Here is a 23014-nt window from a genome sequence, read left to right as displayed (position 1 = left end):
AATTGTGACGTCACGACAATGTCTCCACGACGTGTTTTTCTCGCACTACAATAGCCTCTTCAAGTTTGGAGTTTAGTAATACCTGTCACGTGGTAATGCCTGTGCTGGGTGTGGCAAAATATGGGGCTGTGTAGATACGGGGAATACTGCACTGCTTATTGATCGCGGTGGCTAAGAGGTTAGGTTCTTGGCTTCCGAACCTAAGGTCCTAGGTTGGAATCTCGGTAAAGACTGGCATTTCGAATTTCAGGATTTTTAGGGCGCCCCCTAGTTCAACAAATTCTAAATGGTAATGGCTTTAGTTGGGGAAAGTAAAGGCGGCTGGTCGCTAACCGTTGACCAAAGAAACAGATGACCCTAACATCGTCTGCCCTATAGATCACAAGCATTGAAAAGGGAACTGGTGAAGACTGGGATTTTTAATTTCGGGATCTTCGGGCGCCTCTTAGTCCACCCAGCTCTAATGGGTACCTGACATTGGTTGGGGCGGTTGATCGTTGTGCTGGCCACATGACACCCTCGTTAACCGTGCCACAGAAACAGATGACCTTTACATCATCTGCCCTATAGATCACAAGGTCTGAAAGGGGAACTTTAAATTTACTTATCAATCTTTGGACTTGGAAAAAACCTGTCAAACATTAAGAACTGTGTCCTAATCCTCCCACCAACCAGGAAAAAAAGCATTGTCACGCCCATATAGAAATCGATTCAGAGTATAGAAGTTTCTAGTTCGGCAATATAGATCAAGACTTAAAAACATTAAATGACAGTAGTTTAGACTAGAATACTGGATTTAGTTAGAGATATAGTCATGAGGCATAATATGTAGGTCACAGCAGGGGCTGCGTTTCCATATGAAATACTGCACACGTCATTAATCTTCGGACTCGAGAAAACAAGTTTTATTATAATGATTGATACCGAAAATTGAACAATTGTATCGGTATTATATATGCCTTGTGTATACTGTCCCAAATTAAATCAAACAATCTCATAAGACTGTGCACAAAATGTTTCTGAACATCTGTTTATTCAACTCTTTACTGCAGTGTTTCTCAAACTATGGTCTGAGGACAGCAAGGGGTCTTCGACACGAGCAGAAAGATGAAAATTGTATACAATTAAAATAATTTGTTCCGTAAAAGCCAGTTTATCCTATAACATACTTTCAATAATAATCCAGTCGCCCCTCCCTCCTGTTTATTATATCTAATACGTACTATTCAAAGACGACCTAAACTAAAGATCTGAAAACATTTTTCCCTTGGATATAACTGACTGGGTGTTAAGCCCTTGAGCGTGTGTACAAACTCAGATCCCAATCACACATGATCCATACTGATGCAGGAGCAGCTTATTGAAATAACCACAGCCGGGGAACTTGAACCAATGACTAAACAAGGCTACCACTAATTACAAAAAACAGATTCAAATTTATAGCCTGCATTGTACAAAAGTTGTTGACTGCTTTCCCGTCTTCTTATCTGGTACAAGGTAGATTCAGGTATGTAATTAGCCTCATCACAAGATAAAGAAACCGACTCGAAATCTGCAATCGTTGAGCCGGACATAATGACACTGATAAAATGTCATCAAACTCATTCAAAACAGTAATTTTTTTTTATATTTATTTAAAAGTTGTATGAAAGTACTCTTTCAGATCTAGCGATTCATGGGGCAGATGATGTAAAGAACAGTTGCTGACCGGGAAGAGTGGAGGGATTTAGTTACCTGCACTGTCACAGCATCTCTGCGGCGAAAGTCAAGGGACTGATGACATGAGTTTTTGTCTTCACTTGAAAACAAAACATAATTATGAAAGTAAAATCAAGTTTATCTGAGTAACTAATGGAATGAATGAACTCGCGCTTGCCAAGAGCTCCAAAAGTCATCAGGACTACAAACATAGTGTAGTAACTTAAGGGAGACGACTCAACGATATACTTGTTTATTTACATGGGGACATCACCAATACATAGAACAACGTCTGACTTGACACAGCCTCTTTAGCAGCTCTCGACTTAGGCGGAAGTTCGTCATCTTCTTCCAAATGTAAACATTCTTCCAAGTCTAGTCTCTAACAGTGCGCACTAGCTTGCATTGCGGTGTGCATGGCAAGGGTTATAACAATATGTTTTAACTTTTGTACCACAAGTAAAGGTTTTGTTACATAAGTGAAAGTTTTACTACATAATTGAAAGTTTTGTTGCATAAGTGAAAGTTTTGTTACATAACTAAAAGTTTTGTTACATAAGTGAAAGTTTTGTTACATAAGTGAAAGTTTTGTTACATAACTAAAAGTTTTGTTACATAATTGAAAGTTTTGTTACATAAGTGAAAGTTTTGTTACATAAGTGAAAGTTTTGTTACATAAGTGAAAGTTTTGTTACATAACTAAAAGTTTTGTTACATAATTGAAAGTTTTGTTACATAAGTGAAAGTTTTGTTACATAAGTGAAAGTTTTGTTACATAAGTAAAAGTTTTGTTACATAAGTGAAAGTTTTGTTACATAAGTGAAAGTTTTGTTACATAAGTGAAAGTTTTGTTACATAAGTAAAAGTTTTGTTACATAAGTAAAAGTTTTGTTACATAAGTGAAAGTTTTGTTACATAAGTGAAAGTTTTGTTACATAACTAAAAGTTTTGTTACACAAGTGAAAGTTTCTGACGCTCCCTCACAGATAAAGATTATCACGTGTTAGTTCAAACCTCCTTCCGGGCTGACGGTGAACTGGGTTAAAACTTGGACGATTGTGACGACAGTCCAAAGCGCATACTACACGACCTGGCATGCATGTAGTTGGTTTCTATCTAAGCTGTGATTGTCAGACATTGAGCGAAACGCTCATGCCGGTGACCTACTTCAGTACCTAAAAATAGAAGTGAAAGTTTGGATTATGGAGTAAATCCAAGGAAGTAGATTATTTTTATTTTTAATTAAATTAGATGTTCCTATTAACCACCAGCTAGTCAAAGATAAGTATCTACCACTCGTCATGAGAAAGCACTTGACAAAACCTTTTCTCTGAATTTTAATTATTTCTTCTACATTGTGAGGAAATAAAACAATCGTTTAGTCTTAAGAGAGGAAGAAGAAAGTCATGGAAAGACTTTATTTTAATTTAAAAAAACGGTTTCGTTTAGTGACTCTAAATTAAAATCTACTCTCTAACCCAATGAAACAAAGTTATGTCGGTGTGTAAAAAGGGATTATAATCTAATCTCAGCAATTCGGTCTTTAATTCTAGGAATTTAGCCAAACAAGACTAATGACAATTGACAGTATATAGAGACAGTGGATATATTAGTGATTCGTGTCGATCTGAGGATAGCGTGTGTACTTTTCGGTGATTGTGACTTTACAGATTTCTTGGCGGACACTTTGTTTTGTTTTGTTTTCACTATCAATAATGATTGTAGATTAAAATCGTTTCGTTCACCGATCATTATATATGTAGCCACGAGAAATATTGCATTTCTCCTTTGCTATCCGGACACGAAGACATGTCGTATTATTATTATATCTATTATTAGTATATCTTATAGTGGATATTTTTTTTATCTATAAATACTTTTTATTTTGGGTGTATCTGGAATACAAACTATTTGTAAGTGTTGATAAGTTATACATTTTACAAGGTAATGAGACAAGTTTTGTGCATTTGTTTAGCACTTTGAGAACCTCATTTCTTAACTCTTTCGTTTCTTAGCACAACCTAATGTCAGTAAGAAGAAAGTTATGGAGGTTCTCAAGAAGCCAGCGAAGGGGGGCAGCCACAACGTATTGTAAACAGTCAACTAACTGGCGATAATAATAGAGCAGGGTCAATACGAAAATCAGCAGCTACATTAATACAGTGGCGTAGCTAGGGTGGGGGGAGAGGGGTCAAAATTCGAAAGTCCCCCCAGGGCCCCCCCTGTAATGGATGTATGTGTTAGTTGTGATTCATATATTTCTACAGTACATTGATAATAATCCTAGATGCTTGGGTGTTAGAGATGGGAGTGCCAGCAATGAACACACATCGTCACAAGAAGGATCAAGGATCAATGCACAGTAACTCAGTCCACTCGTGAGGAAACAGAATAACGAGCTTTAATACAGAATGGGCCACAGTCGAGTCAGTAACTAAATATGATGTTATCCCTTCAAGAGCTTAGCGGTAACTGTCTCAAAATCTACATCAATAATATCTAACCCAATACCTTAGTCGTCACTAAAATCGCGTTCAAAGTTTGCCAACTGCAGTGCGTCTCTAAACTAAACCAAGTTCCTATGACACGACCCCCCCCCCCCTTGGAGGGTGACCCCCTAATGAATTTCCTAAGTTTTTTTTACATTAAATGTTACGCCACTTCCATGTAATCTTGCTATTCAAGTCATAAATACTAGACAGCAATGATCTAGATGATGTTAATGATGTCCTTCCTTGCTGCACAAAAAGCATGACATGAATGAAGATTTGTCACGTGTGCATTATGTCGCCAACAAACAACGGTATTATTCAATAAAAAAGTCTAAATGATTATTTTTTGTTTATTTTATTTATATCATTTACTAATTGGAATTTAGACATATATTTATTAAGTACATTATCTCATCTTGTGATGTCGAATGTCTAAATGCAGGCGCCCCTAAAAGAGATCGAGCCTCCCCCCCCCCAATTTCTAGCTACGCCACACTATTTTACTTCTATGTCTCAAAACTGGTACAATTCTAATTTTTCTGACATTGTAAGTTAAGGGTACCTTCTAATGTTCCCACATTTTTACAAATCCCTTTCTATTGTTTGTCTGGGTTACCGTATTTTTGTTGATTGATGTAACTCTGATTTGTAACTTTATGACAATCGTATTCGCCAATCATCACCAAAAGATGCACTGTTAAGTACTAGAGCTTATGTTGACATGGAAGAAGGGAACGAAGTCCCCCCCCCCCCAGTCTAGAACTTATAAAGAAGCTGTGCTCAAGGCAGACGTTGTAATTATGTCCTTGTGATGTCCTCCTGTGAATAAACATCTGCATATCGTTGAGTTGCCTCCCTTAAGTTATTACACTATTTTAGGCCTGAGCTGAAAACTAAAAATTGTAAGCCAAGGAGCAAACGATTCAGATTAATGATAATGATAAAAATCCCCGTTGTCTTTGATTTGAACCTATTAAAAAAACAACTAATTAAATAAAAACAAGAAGATTAGGAAAGATTTTGAAATGAATTAAAGAAATTAAAATGTCAACTTCGTATGATGTCTAGATAACTTTGATCAGCTTTAAAACAATATTTGTGTGCTACCTGTGCAAATATAGAGCTAATGATTGTGTGCTACCTGTGAAGATATAGAGCTAATGATTGTATGCTACCTGTGAAGATATAGAGCTAATGATTGTGTGCTACATGTGAAGATATATAGCTAATGATTACTTCCAAATCCAGTTCACCGGATACACCACAACGACTTCATTTATGAAACTATCACATTATTGTTTTGCAGATAATTCTAACAAACCAGCAAAATTCATTGGAATCTCTAAGTAATTACTCATTAGAAAATATGCATATCAAAAGTTTCTTTTTGGTACTGTGTTTTCTTCTATGGCAAGATATTGGTAAGTTGTTTTTGTTGGTCATATGGGTATAGGTTTATATCAAATAATGAAATTATGTCATGTTTATAATGTGTTTGTAACGGGAAGTTGGTTTATTTCTTTATGGTCTAGAAATAGGTTTTGTTGGCATTGTTGTTATAATGTAGTTGTCACGAGTCGAGTCTGTGACCTATTTCGACCAGTTTCTAGAAGCAAGTTCAAACCAGTGCAAGTGTCCAGCGTAAACAAGTTAATTTTAGATATCCAATCAAAGAAAGAGGTTAAGGGAAAAAATAGCACACGTCAGCTTCTAGAAGGTCAAAGTTACTAAAATAATTATCTGAGAAAGTTCCATGATTCTGGAACGTACGATCAAAGAAAGTATAAATAAGGGGAAAGTAAGTTAGACGGGGTCCTGGCATAGTAGTAGTTCTTGTAGAGCGATGGTCCTCGCATAGTAGTAGTTCTTGTAGAGCGATGGTCCTCGCTCAGTCCTCGATTAGTAATAAGTTTTGTGATATTAGCGGGTCCATTAAGTAAAGTTTTAGTAGTTGAAGTTGAAGTTATACTAAGGGAAGTTTTATGTATCTTTAAGTTTTATTTATGAAGTGTCAAGTCACGTTGTTATTGAATTAAGAAGTTAATTTGATGTGAAAGTTGAAGAAGTTATTAAAGAAGTTTGAAGAAAATACAGAGAGATGTTTCTTTCTTCATTTCATTGAATTGTCAAGTTTAATCATATAATCCCCGGCAAGTGTGATCGTCATTTCATATGAATTCATCAAATTATTGATACAATCCTTCGGCCAAGTTCGTCACATATTATGGCACCTCCGATAAATAAGGCAAGGCATCAATGAATACATGCATCAAACAATAAAGGCGACATCGAATAATAAATACGTCATATATATTGGAACCTCTAACAAAGAAAGTCATCGAAGAGTAAAGACGTCACAGTAGTAATATGATCACAGAGTTCGTGTGAAACACAAACTCTGATAGTGCCCCCAAAAGACCCACTCTTAAGCCATGCAGTGTAGGTAAAAATTTAGGGTTCAACTTACAAGTACAACCTATCAACCACTCTTAAGCCATGCAGTGTTGGTAAAAATGCAGGCTTCAACTTACAAGTACAACCTATCAACAACAATCCCCCCTCCCTCTATACAAAAAGAAAAAAAAAAACTCGCGGGACAAAAGTCTAGACCACGTAGTTATAGTGTAAACAAAAAAGTACTTTAAAAAAAAAGACAATACCTTCTTTGTACAACTTAAGGAACGATTAATTGTCTTTGAATGAATGTTAGATTAAAAAAACAATGGAACATTTTGTAACCCACCCCTCCCCTAACCACGAGAAAGAAGACTCATTTAGCGAATGGATACCGTATTTTTGCATACGCGTATAATTCGCACTTGCGTATAACCCCTACAAATTACAAAACAAGTATAAATAAAATTGTACAAACCGCACCCTGCATATTCTGAGGTATCTACAGTGCATTATCCTACTATTAAAAAGTTTATTTAAAAAAAAAACGTATTTACTATTCTCAATGACTTAGATCCTCCAGCGTCGTTCGGCGCATTGGGCGGCAAGCTGTTTCCACAAAAAATCTGTCACTGGCAATGTCTGAAGCCTCTTCCCACCTGCTCTGAGGTCCTCCATGAAAGGGTAGCGCCAAGTTGTACTAGGATGTCCCTGTTTGCGCTTTCCTCGTAATGGCCTCCATGTCATCGCAACTCTTGGTATGCGTAATTCATTTTGTCGGAGAACATGTCCCGCAAACCTCATGTGACGATCTCTATAACTCTATAACTGACTCCTAAAATCCGTCTTAGCCATCTTTGTTAAGCCACATTTAGTTTATTTCCATTTCGGCAGATGACTATTCACTGCACTGCTCCGCCAGGAGCCCCTAGTGCGCCTATCTGGTTAAGGAGGGTTGGAGAAGGGAGAAGGTAAACTTATTGGCGTAGTAGAACGTTTCTGGCAAAAATTTGAGAAACACTGTGCTGGAGAACTTTACCTTTAACTATCCGTTATTCTGTTGGACCGTTGGGGCACCATGCAAGATTTGTCGACAGTCTTTCTCCATTCCTCTCTGTCTTTTGCCTTAGGGCCTCTTTCAATGGCAGGCCCGTCCATTCTTTTATGTTGTCCTCCCAACGCTTTCTCTGTCTGCCACTTCTTCTATTTCCTGGTATTGTTCCCTGAAGGAGGGAGGGTCTTTGCGAGCCCCGAAGACCTTGTAATATGGCCATAGATTTTTGGCTTCGCGTTTTATTGCGATAGTTAACAGGTCATCATGGGGTCCAATCGCTGATGTAACGTCACTATTTTGTCTTTTCGCCTTGCGGTCTTTGAATGTGCTGGAGACAATATATTTAAAAACCGTAACTTGTTCAAGCTTTCTTTCAGTATTAAGTAGATAGTCTTAAAAAAAATCAAACAAAAACATTTAGTATACGTGAAATTTGGAATAATCAATTGCGGCTAGATAAACACATACTTTACCATGCGTTTCAAATAAAAGATATAACTCTACTGTTTTCGGACTGTCGACACGATGGTTTCGGATTCGAACCCTGCTTATTGCCATCCTACATCAGGTAGTTTGGGCTTTCTGAAAATCAAATCTCAAAGAGCCTCCTTTTAATTATTTCATAATAAGGCTTGTCTTCGATTCCGAAGATTAGTGAGGATTGCAGTATTTCCCGTGGCTGCGTAGCACCAGCTGTGACCTACATGTTTTGCCACATCCAGGGTAAGCATAATCATTGTCCGCAGGTGGTCGATTTAGATTTTTTTTCGCCGTCTGCGTTTGTCCTCGGCAGCAGATTTTCTTTTGGTCTCAAATGTGTATCCCGCGGCCTTCATGAGTGACCTCCAGCTGTCTCGTTCTGAGGCTGCATGCAGCCAGATGCTCTCTTCTATATCAGCTAAAGCAAGTCGGCGCCTAAGCTGGTCTTTAAAGCGTTTTTGTGGGGTACCTCTGTTACGTCGACCACCTTTTAGCTCACCAAAAAAGACTGCCTTAAGCATACGTTTGTCTCCCATACGGGATATGTGCCCTGCCAAGCGTAACTGTCGGACCATAAGAAGTCCCTCTATACTGTCCATTATTATATCTAGTTTCTATATAAGTCTATGTTTATGTCCAGATTGTATACATGTATATGTTTATGTTCAGATTGTATATATGTCTTCTTCTTCTTCTAGCCAGCTTTTTGCTGCTGAGCTGTCAGCTCTTTTGCAGACTATGCTAGACTAGTGTGCTTTTTACTTAATAATGTGAATAATAATAATGTCCTGTGTGTTTCTCTGTTTCTAGTTTCCAATCAAGTCTCGAACTCCGCAGCAACACTCGAGAACGTTAACGTCAATCTGACTTTTGAAATACCAAGAGATGTGCAAGAAGAAATAACTGTTATCAAACTAGATCGTGGTGATGGAAGTCGATCACAAAATGTTTTATTCATCTACAAATCTGACTTTAGCACTAAAGTTGAAGCGACCTATACAAACAGGCTAACTGTAACAACTTCAGCCTCAGAAAGAAAAGTTGAGATCGCAATATCAGGTGTCCAGTCACGTGATGCAGGCATGTACCAGTGTTGGAATGGTACGGGTATCACTGAATCATTAATAACTAATTGCAGTCAGAAACTGATCGTTGTACGTAAGTCAATGTTTGATTTATTTGTCACATGTCTAGATAACCCTCGAAACTAATAACAACAAAAGTAGAGACATGACTAGCCGAGAAAACAAAAGTAGAGACATGACTAGCCGAGAAAACAAAAGTAGAGACATGACTAGCCGAGAAAACAAAAGTAGAGACATGACTAGCTGAGAAAACAAAAGTAGAGACATGACTAGTCGAGAAAAATAAAGTAGAGACATGACTAGCCGAGAAAACAAAAGTAGAGACATGACTAGCCGAGAAAACAAAAGTAGAGACATGACTAGCCGAGAAAACAAAAGTAGAGACATGACTAGCCTAGAAAAAACTAAAATTCTTTTTACTTTCCTTTTCTGGAAAGTTCCTACACTTTCTAGATGTAAAAGTGGTTTTAAAACGTTTAAGCAAAGGAATCAAGAATATTATAGATCAATCAGTTGTTATTACAAAGTGTATATCAACTCACTCTGTCTGTCTGTCTGTTTACGATATTGACCACGATATTTTTCTCACTTCCTGCTCTCGAGTCAAGTTTAAACTTTGCAAGATTATTCATTGTTTCTAACAAAACATGAACCGACTACTAGCATATGAGCCAATTAGTCAATTAAATAGTGGCAATTAAATATTTTTTGTTTGATATAAAAAGGTGAAATAAATTTTACAGTAGCCTATTAAGATATGTTGCTGTAAATATTGAGTTCTTCCATTTATACCCCCCCCCTCTTTTTATTTTTCCTTTTGGTATTATACTATCACTATTCATTTATTTTTGTTTTATTATATCAGAAGTATTTTGTGCATTTATCGATAATACTATTCAATATGTTTTCTTACATTACAAAGTTGCATTTGTGTTTTATATAAAAGTGAAAAGAGTGAAGTGACAGCCTTCCTCCTCTTTCTTCAACACGAGACAGCCTCAGCCCATTTACTCTCTCGCACCAGCTCGCTGCAATGATATGAAAAGATCGTAATGATCAAGATCAACCCTTGGTGAGGTGCAATGGCGAGAATAAAAAAAAAAAAAGAACATGAAATGGCGGCGCCATGTCAAAAGCAAATGTTTGTTATAACAACAGACTCTGTGACAGGTCGGAGAGACTGTGGGCTGTAACAACAGACTCTGAGACAGGTCGGAGAGACTGTGGGCTGTAACAACAGACTCTGAGACAGGTCGGAGAGAATGTGGGCTGTAACAACAGACTCTGGGACAGGTCGGAGAGACTGTGGACTGTAACAACAGACTCTGAGACAGGTCGGAGAAACTGTGGACTGTAACAACAGACTCTGAGACAGGTCAGAGAAACTGTGGGCTGTAACAACAGACTCTGTGACAGGTCGGAGAGACTGTGGGCTGTAACAACAGACTCTGGGACAGGTCGGAGAGACTATGGGCTGTAACAACAGACTCTGAGACAGGTCGGAGAGACTATGGGCTGTAACAACAGACTGAGACAGGTCAGAGAAACTGTGGGCTGTAACAACAGACTCTGGGACAGGTCGGAGAGACTATGGGCTGTAACAACAGACTCTGGGACAGGTCAGAGAAACTGTGGGCTGTAACAATAGACTCTGGGACAGGTCGGAGAGACTATGGGCTGTAACAACAGACTCTGGGACAGGTCGGAGAAGACTGTGGGCTGTAACAACAGACTCTGGGACAGGTCGGAGAGACTGTGGGCTGTAACAACAGACTCTGGGACAGGTCGGAGAGACTGTGGACTGTAACAACAGACTCTGGGACAGGTCGGAGAGACTGTGGACTATAACAACTACCTCTGGGAAAGGTCGGAGAAACTGTGAGCTCTAACAACAGACTCTGGGACAGGTCGGAGAAACTGTGAGCTGTAACAACAGACTCTGGGACAGGTCGGAGAAACTGTGAGCTGTAACAACAGACTCTGGGAAAGGTCGGAGAGACTGTGGACTGTAACAACAGACTCTGGGACAGGTCGGAGAAGACTGTGGGCTGTAACAACAGACTCTGGGACAGGTCGGAGAGACTGTGGGCTGTAACAACAGACTCTGGGACAGGTCGGAGAGACTGTGGACTGTAACAACAGACTCTGGGACAGGTCGGAGAAACTGTGGACTGTATCAACAGACTCTGGGACAGGTCGGAGAGACTATGGACTGTAACAACAGACTCTGGGACAGGTCGGAGAAACTGTGAGCTGTAAATACAGACTCTTGGACAGGTCGGAGAAACTGTGAGCTGTAACAACAGACTCTGGGACAGGTCGGAGAAACTGTGAGCTGTAACAACAGACTCTGGGACAGGTCGGAGAGACTGTGGACTGTAACAACAGACTCTGGGACAGGTCGGAGAGACTTTGGGCTGTAACAACAGACTCTGGGACAGGTCAGAGAGACTGTGGACTGTAACAACAGACTCTGAAACAGGTCGGAGAGACTGTGGGCTGTAACAACAGACTCTGAAACAGGTCAGAGAGACTGTGGACTGTAACAACAGAGTCTGGGACAGGTCGGAGAGACTATGGACTGTAACAACAGACTCTGGGACAGGTCGGAGAAACTGTGGCTGTAACAACAGACTCTGAAACAGGTCAGAGAGACTGTGAGCTGTAACAACAGACTCTGGGACAGGTCGGAGAAGGCTATGGGCTGTAACAACAGACTCTGGGACAGGTCGGAGAAGGCTGTGGACTGTAACAACAGACTCTGAAACAGGTCAGAGAGACTATGGGCTGTAACAACAGACTCTTAAACAGGTCAGACAGACTGTGAGCTGTAACAACAGACTCTGGGACAGGTCGGAGAAGGCTGTGGGCTGTAACAACAGACTCTGGGACAGGTCGGAGAAGGCTGTGGACTGTAACAACAGACTCTGGGACAGGTCAGAGAGACTATGGGCTGTAACAACAGACTCTGAAAAAGGTCAGAGAGACTGTGGACTGTAACAACAGAGTCTGGGACAGGTCGGAGAGACTATGGACTGTAACAACAGACTCTGGGACAGGTCGGAGAGACTGTGGACTGTAACAACAGACTCTGAAACAGGTCGGAGAGACTGTGGGCTGTAACAACAGACTCTGAAACAGGTCAGAGAGACTGTGGACTGTAACAACAGAGTCTGGGACAGGTCGGAGAGACTGTGGGCTGTAACAACAGACTCTGGGACAGGTCGGAGAAACTGTGGACTGTAACAACAGACTCTGGGACAGGTCGGAGAGACTGTGGGCTGTAACAACAGACTCTGGGACAGGTCAGAGAGACTGTGGACTGTAACAACAGACTCTGAAACAGGTCGGAGAGACTGTGGGCTGTAACAACAGACTCTGAAACAGGTCAGAGAGACTGTGGACTGTAACAACAGAGTCTGGGACAGGTCGGAGAGACTATGGACTGTAACAACAGACTCTGGGACAGGTCGGAGAGACTGTGGACTGTAACAACAGACTCTGAAACAGGTCGGAGAGACTGTGGGCTGTAACAACAGACTCTGAAACAGGTCAGAGAGACTGTGGACTGTAACAACAGAGTCTGGGACAGGTCGGAGAGACTGTGGGCTGTAACAACAGACTCTGGGACAGGTCGGAGAAACTGTGGACTGTAACAACAGAGTCTGGGACAGGTCGGAGAGACTGTGGGCTGTAACAACAGACTCTGGGACAGGTCAGAGAGACTGTGGACTGTAACAACAGACTCTGAAACAGGTCGGAGAGACTGTGGGCTGTAACAACAGACTCTGAAACAGGTCAGAGAGACTGTGGACTGTAACAACAGAGTCTGGGACAGGTCGGAGAGACTATGGGCTGTAACAACAGACTCTGGGACAGGTCAGAGAGACTATGGGCTGTAACAACAAACTCTGAGACAGGTCGGAGAAACTATGGACTGTAACAACAGACTCTGAGACAGGTCGGAGAGACTGTGGGCTGTAACAACAGACTCTGGGACAGGTCGGAGAGACTATGGACTGTAACAACAGAGTCTGGGACAGGTCGGAGAGACTGTGGGCTGTAACAACAGACTCTGGGACAGGTCGGAGAGACTGTGGACTGTAACAACAGAGTCTGGGACAGGTCGGAGAGACTATGGGCTGTAACAACAGACTCTGGGACAGGTCAGAGAGACTATGGGCTGTAACAACAAACTCTGAGACAGGTCGGAGAAACTATGGACTGTAACAACAGACTCTGAGACAGGTCGGAGAGACTGTGGGCTGTAACAACAGACTCTGGGACAGGTCGGAGAGACTGTGGGCTGTAACAACAGACTCTGGGACAGGTCGGAGAGACTGTGGACTGTAACAACAGACTCTGAAACAGGTCGGAGAGACTGTGGGCTGTAACAACAGACTCTGAAACAGGTCAGAGAGACTGTGGACTGTAACAACAGACTCTGGGAAAGGTCGGAGAGACTGTGGGCTGTAACAACAGACTCTGGGAAAGGTCGGAGAGACTGTGGGCTGTAACAACAGACTCTGAGACAGGTCGGAGAGACTGTGGGCTGTAACAACAGACTCTGGGACAGGTCAGAGAGACTGTGGACTGTAACAACAGACTCTGAAACAGGTCGGAGAGACTGTGGGCTGTAACAACAGACTCTGAAACAGGTCAGAGAGACTGTGGACTGTAACAACAGAGTCTGGGACAGGTCGGAGAGACTATGGGCTGTAACAACAGACTCTGGGACAGGTCAGAGAGACTATGGGCTGTAACAACAAACTCTGAGACAGGTCGGAGAAACTATGGACTGTAACAACAGACTCTGAGACAGGTCGGAGAGACCATGGGCTGTAACAACAGACTCTGGGACAGGTTGGAGAGACCATGGGCTGTAACAACAGACTCTGGGACAGGTCGGAGAGACCATGGGCTGTAACAACAGACTCTGGGACAGGTCGGAGAGACTATGGACTGTAACAACAGACTCTGGGACAGGTCGGAGAGACTATGAGCTGTAACAACAGACTCTGAGACAGGTCGGAGAGACTATGAGCTGTAACAACAGACTCTGGGACAGGTCGGAGAGACTGTGAGCTGTAACAACAGACTCTGGGACAGGTCGGAGAGACTATGGACTGTAACAACAGACTCTGGGACAGGTCGGAGAGACTGTGAGCTGTAACAACAGACTCTGGGACAGGTCGGAGAGACTATGGGCTGTAACAACAGACTCTGGGACAGGTCGGAGAGACTGTGGGCTGTAACAACAGACTCTGAGACAGGTCGGAGAGACTATGGACTGTAACAACAGACTCTGAGACAGGTCGGAGAGACTATGGGCTGTAACAAAAGACTCTGGGACAGGTCAGAGAGACTATGGACTGTAACAACAGACTCTGGGACAGGTCAGAGAGACTGTGGGCTGTAACAACAGACTCTGGGACAGGTCGGAGAGACTATGGACTGTAACAACAGACTCTGGGACAGATCGGAGAGACTATGGACTGTAACAACAGACTCTGGTACAGGTCGGAGAGACTATGGGCTGTAACAACAGACTCTGGGACAGGTCGGAGAGACTATGAGCTGTAACAACAGACTCTGGGACAGGTCGGAAAGACTGTGAGCTGTAACAACAGACTCTGGGACAGGTCGGAGAGACTGTGAGCTGTAACAACAGACTCTGAGACAGGTCGGAGAAACTGTGGGCTGTAACAACAGACTCTGAGACAGGTCGGAGAAACTGTGGGCTGTAACAACAGACTCTGGGACAGGTCGGAGAAACTGTGAGCTGTAACAACAGACTCTGAGACAGGTCGGAGAGACTGTGGGCTGTAACAACAGACTCTGGGACAGGTCGGAGAGACTGTGGGCTGTAACAACAGACTCTGAGACAGGTCGGAGAGACTATGGACTGTAACAACAGACTCTGAGACAGGTCGGAGAGACTATGGGCTGTAACAACAGACTCTGGGACAGGTCAGAGAGACTATGGACTGTAACAACAGACTCTGGGACAGGTCAGAGAGACTGTGGGCTGTAACAACAGATTCTGGGACAGGTCGGAGAGACTATGGACTGTAACAACAGACTCTTGGACAGGTCGGAGAGACTATGGACTGTAACAACAGACTCTGGTACAGGTCGGAGAGACTATGGGCTGTAACAACAGACTCTGAAACAGGTCGGAGAAACTGTGAGCTGTAACAACAGACTCTGGGACAGGTCGGAGAGACTATGAGCTGTAACAACAGACTCTGGGACAGGTCGGAGAGACTGTGAGCTGTAACAACAGACTCTGGGACAGGTCGGAGAGACTGTGAGCTGTAACAACAGACTCTGAGACAGGTCGGAGAAACTGTGGGCTGTGACAACAGACTCTGAGACAGGTCGGAGAAACTGTGGGCTGTAACAACAGACTCTGGGACAGGTCGGAGAGACTGTGGGCTGTAATGAAACTGTTTTATTATAAGGATTTGGCCTCTAATATTTTGTGCTTCGGGTGATTGCGGCTAGATAAACACATGCTTTACCATGCGTTTCAAATAAAAGATATAACTCTACTGTTTTCGGACTGTCGACACGATGGTTTCGGATTCGAACCCTGGTGACTAAGTGAAAAAAGCGTTCGGCTTTCAAACGAAGGAATCTCGGGATCGAGTCTCGGTGAAGGCTGGGATTTAGAATTCCGAGAATTTTAGGATCACCCAACTCTAATATGTATCTGATGTTAAGTGAGAAAATTAACTCTTTCGCAGCGTAATTATTTTCAATGATCGGTTGGAATTATGTTGTTCATTGGTAGCTCACTTCCCTGTTATAACTTTGTGATCAGAAAATATTTTGTTTGGTATAGAATTGAATTGGATTGCATTCCATTTTTATGTCATAAATATAGGCCTATAGAAAACAAAAGTTAATTTAGTGAGGTAAAATCTACATTGGTATCATCAAATAGGAGCGAAAGGGTTAAAGGCAGTTGATCGTCGTGCTGACCACATCACATCTTGGTCTTAACCGTTGACCAAAGAAACAGATGACAGATTGCAGGTCTGAAAGGGGGGGTACTTTTACTTTTTCTTGAAATCTTATTTAACCTGAAATCTTCTCTAGGTAAACCAATGCCTCGAAGTATCCAACCACTGACCAGTGCTCTAGAAGGTCAAACGCTAAAACTTTCTTGTAACACCAGTTCTAGAAGTCTACCAGCTGACCATGGGCTTTCGTCTTATATACTCTGGCAAGACGAACTAAATGTTACTATTGGTAGACCAGGAGACAAAAAGGTGATTTCTTTTTTTTTTCTTTTTCTTAATAGCAACAGCATTTGTTTTGAACTAGAAAGTAGTGCACATGAATGTTGTCTTCATACGCTGTAAAACATAGTTTTTGTTTTGTTAGTAGACCCAGTTCTAACGTACACGGTGCAGACATTATTTAAAGTGAAGAGACAGTATTATCTATTATGTCTATGTATTGACACAATATATTGTTATGGCCCTATCGTGGTCTTCGTGTAAACCATACAATCCATTCTTAAAATGCGGTGAAATTGAGCTAACGAGCTATAGCTGCAATATATCTATGACTAGCAATTCAACGACAATGAGACACAAGTTTCATACACAATGAAATACACAAACAAGGTCGACAATCGGTTTCTAGGAGGAAGTAAAGGTTTGTGTTTCCATCAGCAGTTTGTCTGTGTCCAGCATGGGGCGCACGATAAGCGCCTGTGTAAGACAGAGTTATTAAATATTGTTTATCAAAATTCGCTGTGCTATAACCAGACTAATACCCTGTAGGTGGACAGACAGACTGACATTTAGAAAGATAGATGGATGGATAGATAGATAGATAGATAGATAGATAGATAGATAGATAGATAGATAGATAGATAGATAGATAGATAGATAGATAGATAGATAGATAGATAGATAGATAGATAGATAGATAGATAGATAGATTCTCATTCATTAAGGTAACAACAACCGTGATTGTTAAAGAAATTGAACATTCCCATCAACATACCCATGTCCCATAAATACAGTACTGCCATTTCCTAAAATGATTTTCCTTGGCAATTTGGTAATTTTTACATATTTAGGGTTAGGGTTAGTGCTACCAGACGTATAGCCAATAAGGGCATGTCCTGTTTTTTGTGTGTGTGTGTTTCCTCCGTCCGGCACAAAGTCTCTCTTACATAAAAGTTAATGCAACGGTTTTTCTACCACCCCCATGAAGATGTCCGTCCTAGGCCACAAGAAACAAGTGACTTACTAAGTCTCTGGCTACAAATTACTTTGTTAAGTTAAAGATAAGTGATTTTCAGATTTATTTAAAACCTTGCTAATATTTCTTTATCAGTACGTAGTGAATGCCGAGGGTCAACTTGAGATACTCAACTTAGAATATTCTGACATGGGACGTCAAGTGACATGTACATCATCAGACAGAGCTGAGGGCGTAGCTACTCCACCAGTCTCTGATCCTAGTCCACCCTATGAAATTAGAATTCAAGGTACGTAAGGAGTCAAATAAATATCAATATCAACTTCTGTAACAAAATAATAATAAAAAACAACAACACAAGTAGTAGAATTTACATCGATAAATGTATTTAGAGTAATTGGGATGTATGCCTAACAAGAAGGTTCGAGTTTGGTTCGAGCAAAGTTGTACTTGCTGGGAGACTAAAGGCAGCTCGGAAACCTTCTCTCAGATTACCTCCCCTTTCCCCACTAGTCCACGAAAGAGTTCAAAATAAAAGATGCGATGCGTTTTATAAAATCAATGCAAAAAAACAACTTTTAGTCAAATTGCATTTCTGTTTTTTAATTCACATCTTAAAGGCAAACCTTCAGCAATGAATATTATACTGACGCCACCACTTGAAACAAAGATAATCAGAATAGAACTGGAAAGTCTAGATTACACTTGTACTGCCAACTGTGAGCCGCGCTGCACTGTCAAGTGGTCATTTAAACGTCAAGGCCATTTAATGTAAGTCTTATGAATGACAACAACTGAGTTTGTTTGCAATAATTAATAATAATGGACCTGCCTCTGTTGATGTGTGTTTTATATAGGTTGCATCACACGGTCTTTGGGAGTAACATATCTTGTAACAGTTGTTGTCAACCAAGATGGCGTAAGAATAAACCGCTGATTTTGGTGTCTATAGCTTATACCTAGAGTTTTGTTATTCGTTCATGTTAATCAACAGCCTCTGCTGCAAAATCAAAAATACGTAGGTATGTGTAACAGGGTCATGTGTGTGGCATCCTCAGGGTTTACCAAGAGGCGTGTTGCTGAGTTGCTAACAAGGAGTTTTTAAATTCGCATCAACTGAGGATGGAGAAGAGTGCTTTGCTTTTTTTTTTCCAGCGTCCAAATGCAGCATAGTATGATAGGCCTTGAACTTGTAGTGGTTGATGGCTGTCTGACTTCGACAGATTACTCTGGAGGTGTCTGGGTTCCTTGTACGGGTGTATTCCATGTATTTAACTAACAAGTAACAAGACCTACACATGTAACAAGTAGAAGATAAGATAAGATAATTTTTATTGATCCAATCTAATGGCAATTCAGTTTGACTACTATTGACAACCTCAGCGTAACTACTGTACAAAAACAATTTGATTAAAAATTCGAACAACATTCACACACGAAACACATACACATTCACAATCAGCGCTTTATGAATTTGACTTCTATGGACTTCTCGATGATGACAGCTGATCTTGTAACACTCTGACCGAAAGTGGGATAAAGGAGTTTTTAAATCATTCAGTTTTTTTTCTAATGGAAAGGAGACGACCACTTCTTTTAGATCTTATGTAACAGTAGTTTAATGGGTGCAGGTTGTCTTCAAGAATCTTTAAGCAAGAGTAAGTCCGAACCGTTATATAAACTCAGATGATGTTTAATATTGAAAAGGTAACAGTCGAGTCTCTGTCTGTAATATCACGTTATCCCCCAAAGTCCTGACACCAACTGACTCTATTTACATAAGTAATCTATATCCCAGCTAAGTCGTCACGTCTCTAAATGTCGCATTAAATGTCAACTATGGTGCGTCTCTATCTGTCTCACAATAGAGACGTGCCTTACTTCGCTTTCATAGTCCTAATATTTAATTTCACCCCTGAGAGAGAGTAACATAACATTGACAATTACTTTATACATACAAGTATTAATTAAAATGTAGCATTAAGCTTCTTGGCTGGTCTGGTCATGTACCCAGAAAGTTAGAAGGTCGACTCCCACAAGATATTCTGTGTGGGAATGTAAGGAAGGATAGCCGCAGGTCGCTCTCTTTTATAGAATACCGATGTATGCAAACGCGACGTAAAGCTCTTCTAATTCGACACTAACAGTTGGGAAATCGAGGTACTGGATAGATCCACATGGAGAGCGAGCATAAAGGCAGGGTCCCTGATTGCTGATGGCTTGGACACCAGAAGTAGAAAGTAGGATGAAAGTGCAACACGCCTGATGATGACAGATTTCCAACGTGTGACCGCAGCTGTGTATCAAGAATTGCCCTCTCTAGTCATACAAGAGTTGGGAAGGGAACGAGAAGAATATAAATGTGTTTTTTTTTTTAAAAAAAGCTTTTATTAAGCGTAGAAAAGTAAAGTTCCCCTTTCAGATCTTGTAGAAAAGTAAAGTTTCCCTTTCAGATCTTGTAGAAAAGTAAAGTTCCCCTTTCAGATCTTGTAGAAAAGTAAAATTTCCCTTTCAGATATTGTAGAAAAGTAAAGTTTCCCTTTCAGATATTGTAGAAAAGTAAAGTTTCCCTTTCAGATCTTGTAGAAAAGTAAAGTTTCCCTTTCAGATCTTGTGGTCTAAAGGACAGATGATGTAAGAGAATGTTTCTATGGCTTACAAAATTAAGAGGTTGTCATGTGGCCAGCACAATGACCGACTGACTTTAATTTCCCTAGTTAACCTAATAAAATACTCAGAAAGATAAAGGCACATTCCCCAGTCCATAAGCTCCTTCTTCTCTAGTGCTATTAAAGCATGGAATGGGTTGCCTGAGCCAGCTAGGAAACCAATGAATCGGCAAAATTGAAGTCATTGGTTAACATGCATGACTTAATGCATGACGCGTAGGACGTAATTATCTTCTTTTTTGAAGAAACGTCTGTATTTGAAAAGATAAGAAGATATTCGTTTGATCAAGTCCTTTTAAAACTGACAAAGATTTAAAGTCAACAGTTGTCTATAAATAACTTCGTACAAAAATTTTTTTTTTCTTGTAAGCGGAAAATGGCCATGACAAACTAAGTGGCACTTATCGAGTCACCTTCACGGTACTTCTGTCTCGATACTTTGTATGACGCGGGGTTTGATGTATTTATGTCTATAGGTGTCTGTATAAGCCAGGTCCTAATTAATGGAGTGTGTGTTTATTGGGGGGGGGGGGGGGGTACTAATCTAATCACCATATAATTATGTCATAACAAAATAGACACAGGTGGCGCAAACTGATCGACAAGTAAATTGACATTGTACAAGAAAAACATTTTTAAAAATACACAATCTTACATGAAGTGTAATTGTATCAGTTTGCTTGGGTCGGTCATGTAATTACATTTTAAATAAATCTAGACTACTAGGCCTATGTGATTATAAATACTTTTACCATTTGTTTTTGTTTAGCGCAATTTCATACTTTTAGCTTTTTTCAACTTGTCTGTATAGTTGGAAAAGGAGGCGGAAGGTCTATGTGATCGCTTTTTTAATGCATTGAATAAAAAACAAGAAAGAAACGTTGTACAACTTAATTCTAGTTCTAGGGCTCAAGCCTCATCAAGGGGACTAATTCATCTTATACCACCACATTTGTAAAGTTCAATTTATTGCCCTTGTTCCATACCAAACAAAACTAATTATCAATAGCAAATTAACTGATTGGTTATTTCTTTGTTATTGATAATTGTTTTGACAGAGACACGAAATAATGGAGCCCAATTTCAACGATTGGGTATGGGACAAATAATGTGAAAGTATCCTTTACCACCGACAGACTGAGTGGATTGTAAACATGTTATCATAAAATTGGTGGTTGGAGGGTGAACAACATTTTTGTTAAGTTCTTATACAGCTAGTTAGCGCCAAACCTAATGCCTTGCATGTTTTTGGATCAGATCCTCAAGGTCGAGAAAAGGCCCATGACGTTTAGGCATCCCTATTGTTGGTCATTAGATTGTAGCATTGGGGCCGCTAGTGGGCCTACAACTAAACAATTGTAGCATTGGAGGCACTAGTGGGCCCACAACTAAACAAATGAGACATGGGGGCCGCTTGTGGGCCTACAACTAAACAAATGTAGAGTTTTATTTATTGTTTTCATTTTACAGCTTTAAAAACATGAACAAACTTCTTTTTCAAAACTAAAATTAAAATAACTTTTATTCAACAGACTAATTCATCTTGAGATTTGATAAACATCTAGTGATAATGATAATAAGTGGTATTTGAAACAAAATCTAGATCACCACAAAAACACGTCTTAACTCTTTCAAATCTCCGGGTCTAGTCACATTTGCATTACGTCAGACACTATTATTTCGTTACTCTCCCCTGCCGAAAAAAAAAACAATCGCTAACTTCCGCCGTAACCTTGGAAACACTCCATAACAATCCCATAATCCTTAAATTTGAATTGCATTAATGCGCCATGAAGAGGCATCATCTAGTTGCATCCATTGACTATCGACATCTAATTACTAGGCGTTGTATCAGTGGGTAGTAGCTCTCCAACACTTGGTAATCTATGACCTATTTTTCTCCAGTTTCAGTCCACTGCAGCTCAGTGAGTCTCACATTTTAAACCTGAAAGTAACACAAAAGGACCGCGGTACCTACAGATGCAACGCTACCAACAAACACGGAGAAGCTTCGAGGGAGTTTAATCTGGAAGTTTACTGTAAGCATACAAGTGTTAAGCGTTAAATACTTGGTATATTAAGTAAATTATATTATTTTACAATGTTACAACAGACTAGTATCTATATATAACTGAATCAGGTGAGGCCGTTTTAATAGTTAATATACAGTTACTTTTGTATGGTTGGAAATGAGGAGGAATTCGTATAAAGAAAAAGCAAATTTTTTTTTAAATAAACGAATCAAAAGACGTCATGATTTTCCTCGCCTTACCCAAAGTAGTTGTTTTTCAGATTTAAATACGCCTGTGTTAATTGTCAATCAAACAATGGAAGATCGAAGTATTGTAGTCATGGAAGAGGATCTAATTAGTCTGACTTGCCTGGTTGATGCCTTCCCTGCGCCACACATCAGGTAAGGGAGCAAATATTGCCAAAAGGGGCGTTTTGAAGCATGCAAAAACTAGACGACTTCTTAGGGTAAAACGCCTAAAGGGCGAGAGGTGTACATGGTGTCAAATACTTTACAATTTGCAAGTTCATACGCTAGAAAATTTTCTGGTACCGGTATCTCCAAGATCGTTAAATGTATGCGTGCAAGCAGAACCGACGTTACGCAGTTGTGGAGGAACCCAAATGGAAAAAAAAAGGATCGTTCAATGCCCCCATTCCGATTATCAACTTTCTTCGCTTCATGTCTAGAGCTTCTACAAGTTTGCGACTATAAAAAAAGACTTATTTTTAGCGGCCCCCGTAAGGGGAAAAAGCCGCTATTAGGTTTGTGCAAAATGTCCGTCTGTCCGTCTGTCCGTCTGTCACACTCAGATCTCGAAAACTAGAAGAGATATGAAAAATATTATTTCATCATTAAATCCGGCTTGAAAAGTTTAGGTGCAACGGCTACTTTTGGTTTTCTAAAAG

At 40.5% G+C, this 23014-nt stretch overlaps 1 protein-coding gene across 9 annotated transcripts in view; it reads left to right on the top strand.

The window, feature by feature from the left end:
* Window positions 1-3012: 3012 nt before the first annotated feature.
* Window positions 3013-23014, top strand: part of LOC106072894 (hemicentin-1-like) — a 42184-nt gene continuing 22182 nt past the window's right edge. For 3 of the 9 annotated variants that reach the window (XM_056011071.1, XM_056011070.1, XM_056011065.1), the window contains exons 1-8: window positions 3014-3198; window positions 5497-5611; window positions 8929-9276; window positions 16308-16480; window positions 17562-17715; window positions 18047-18197; window positions 22001-22134; window positions 22388-22508. In XM_056011071.1, coding sequence (XP_055867046.1) covers window positions 3193-3198; window positions 5497-5611; window positions 8929-9276; window positions 16308-16480; window positions 17562-17715; window positions 18047-18197; window positions 22001-22134; window positions 22388-22508 — 1202 coding nt within the window. In that variant the 5' untranslated portion in view covers window positions 3014-3192. Of the gene's footprint in view, window positions 3643-5496; window positions 5612-8928; window positions 9277-16307; window positions 16481-17561; window positions 17716-18046; window positions 18198-22000; window positions 22135-22387; window positions 22509-23014 lie in introns of those variants that run through there. The other 6 variants (XM_056011066.1, XM_056011069.1, XM_056011068.1 and 3 more) reach the window with 6 other exon arrangements.

This window comes from Biomphalaria glabrata, chromosome 14 (assembly GCF_947242115.1).
Source record: "Biomphalaria glabrata chromosome 14, xgBioGlab47.1, whole genome shotgun sequence".
Lineage (NCBI taxonomy): Eukaryota > Metazoa > Mollusca > Gastropoda > Planorbidae > Biomphalaria > Biomphalaria glabrata.
The sequence above is the reverse complement of the archived record's forward strand: the minus strand, read 5'-3'. Positions and strand labels throughout refer to the sequence as shown.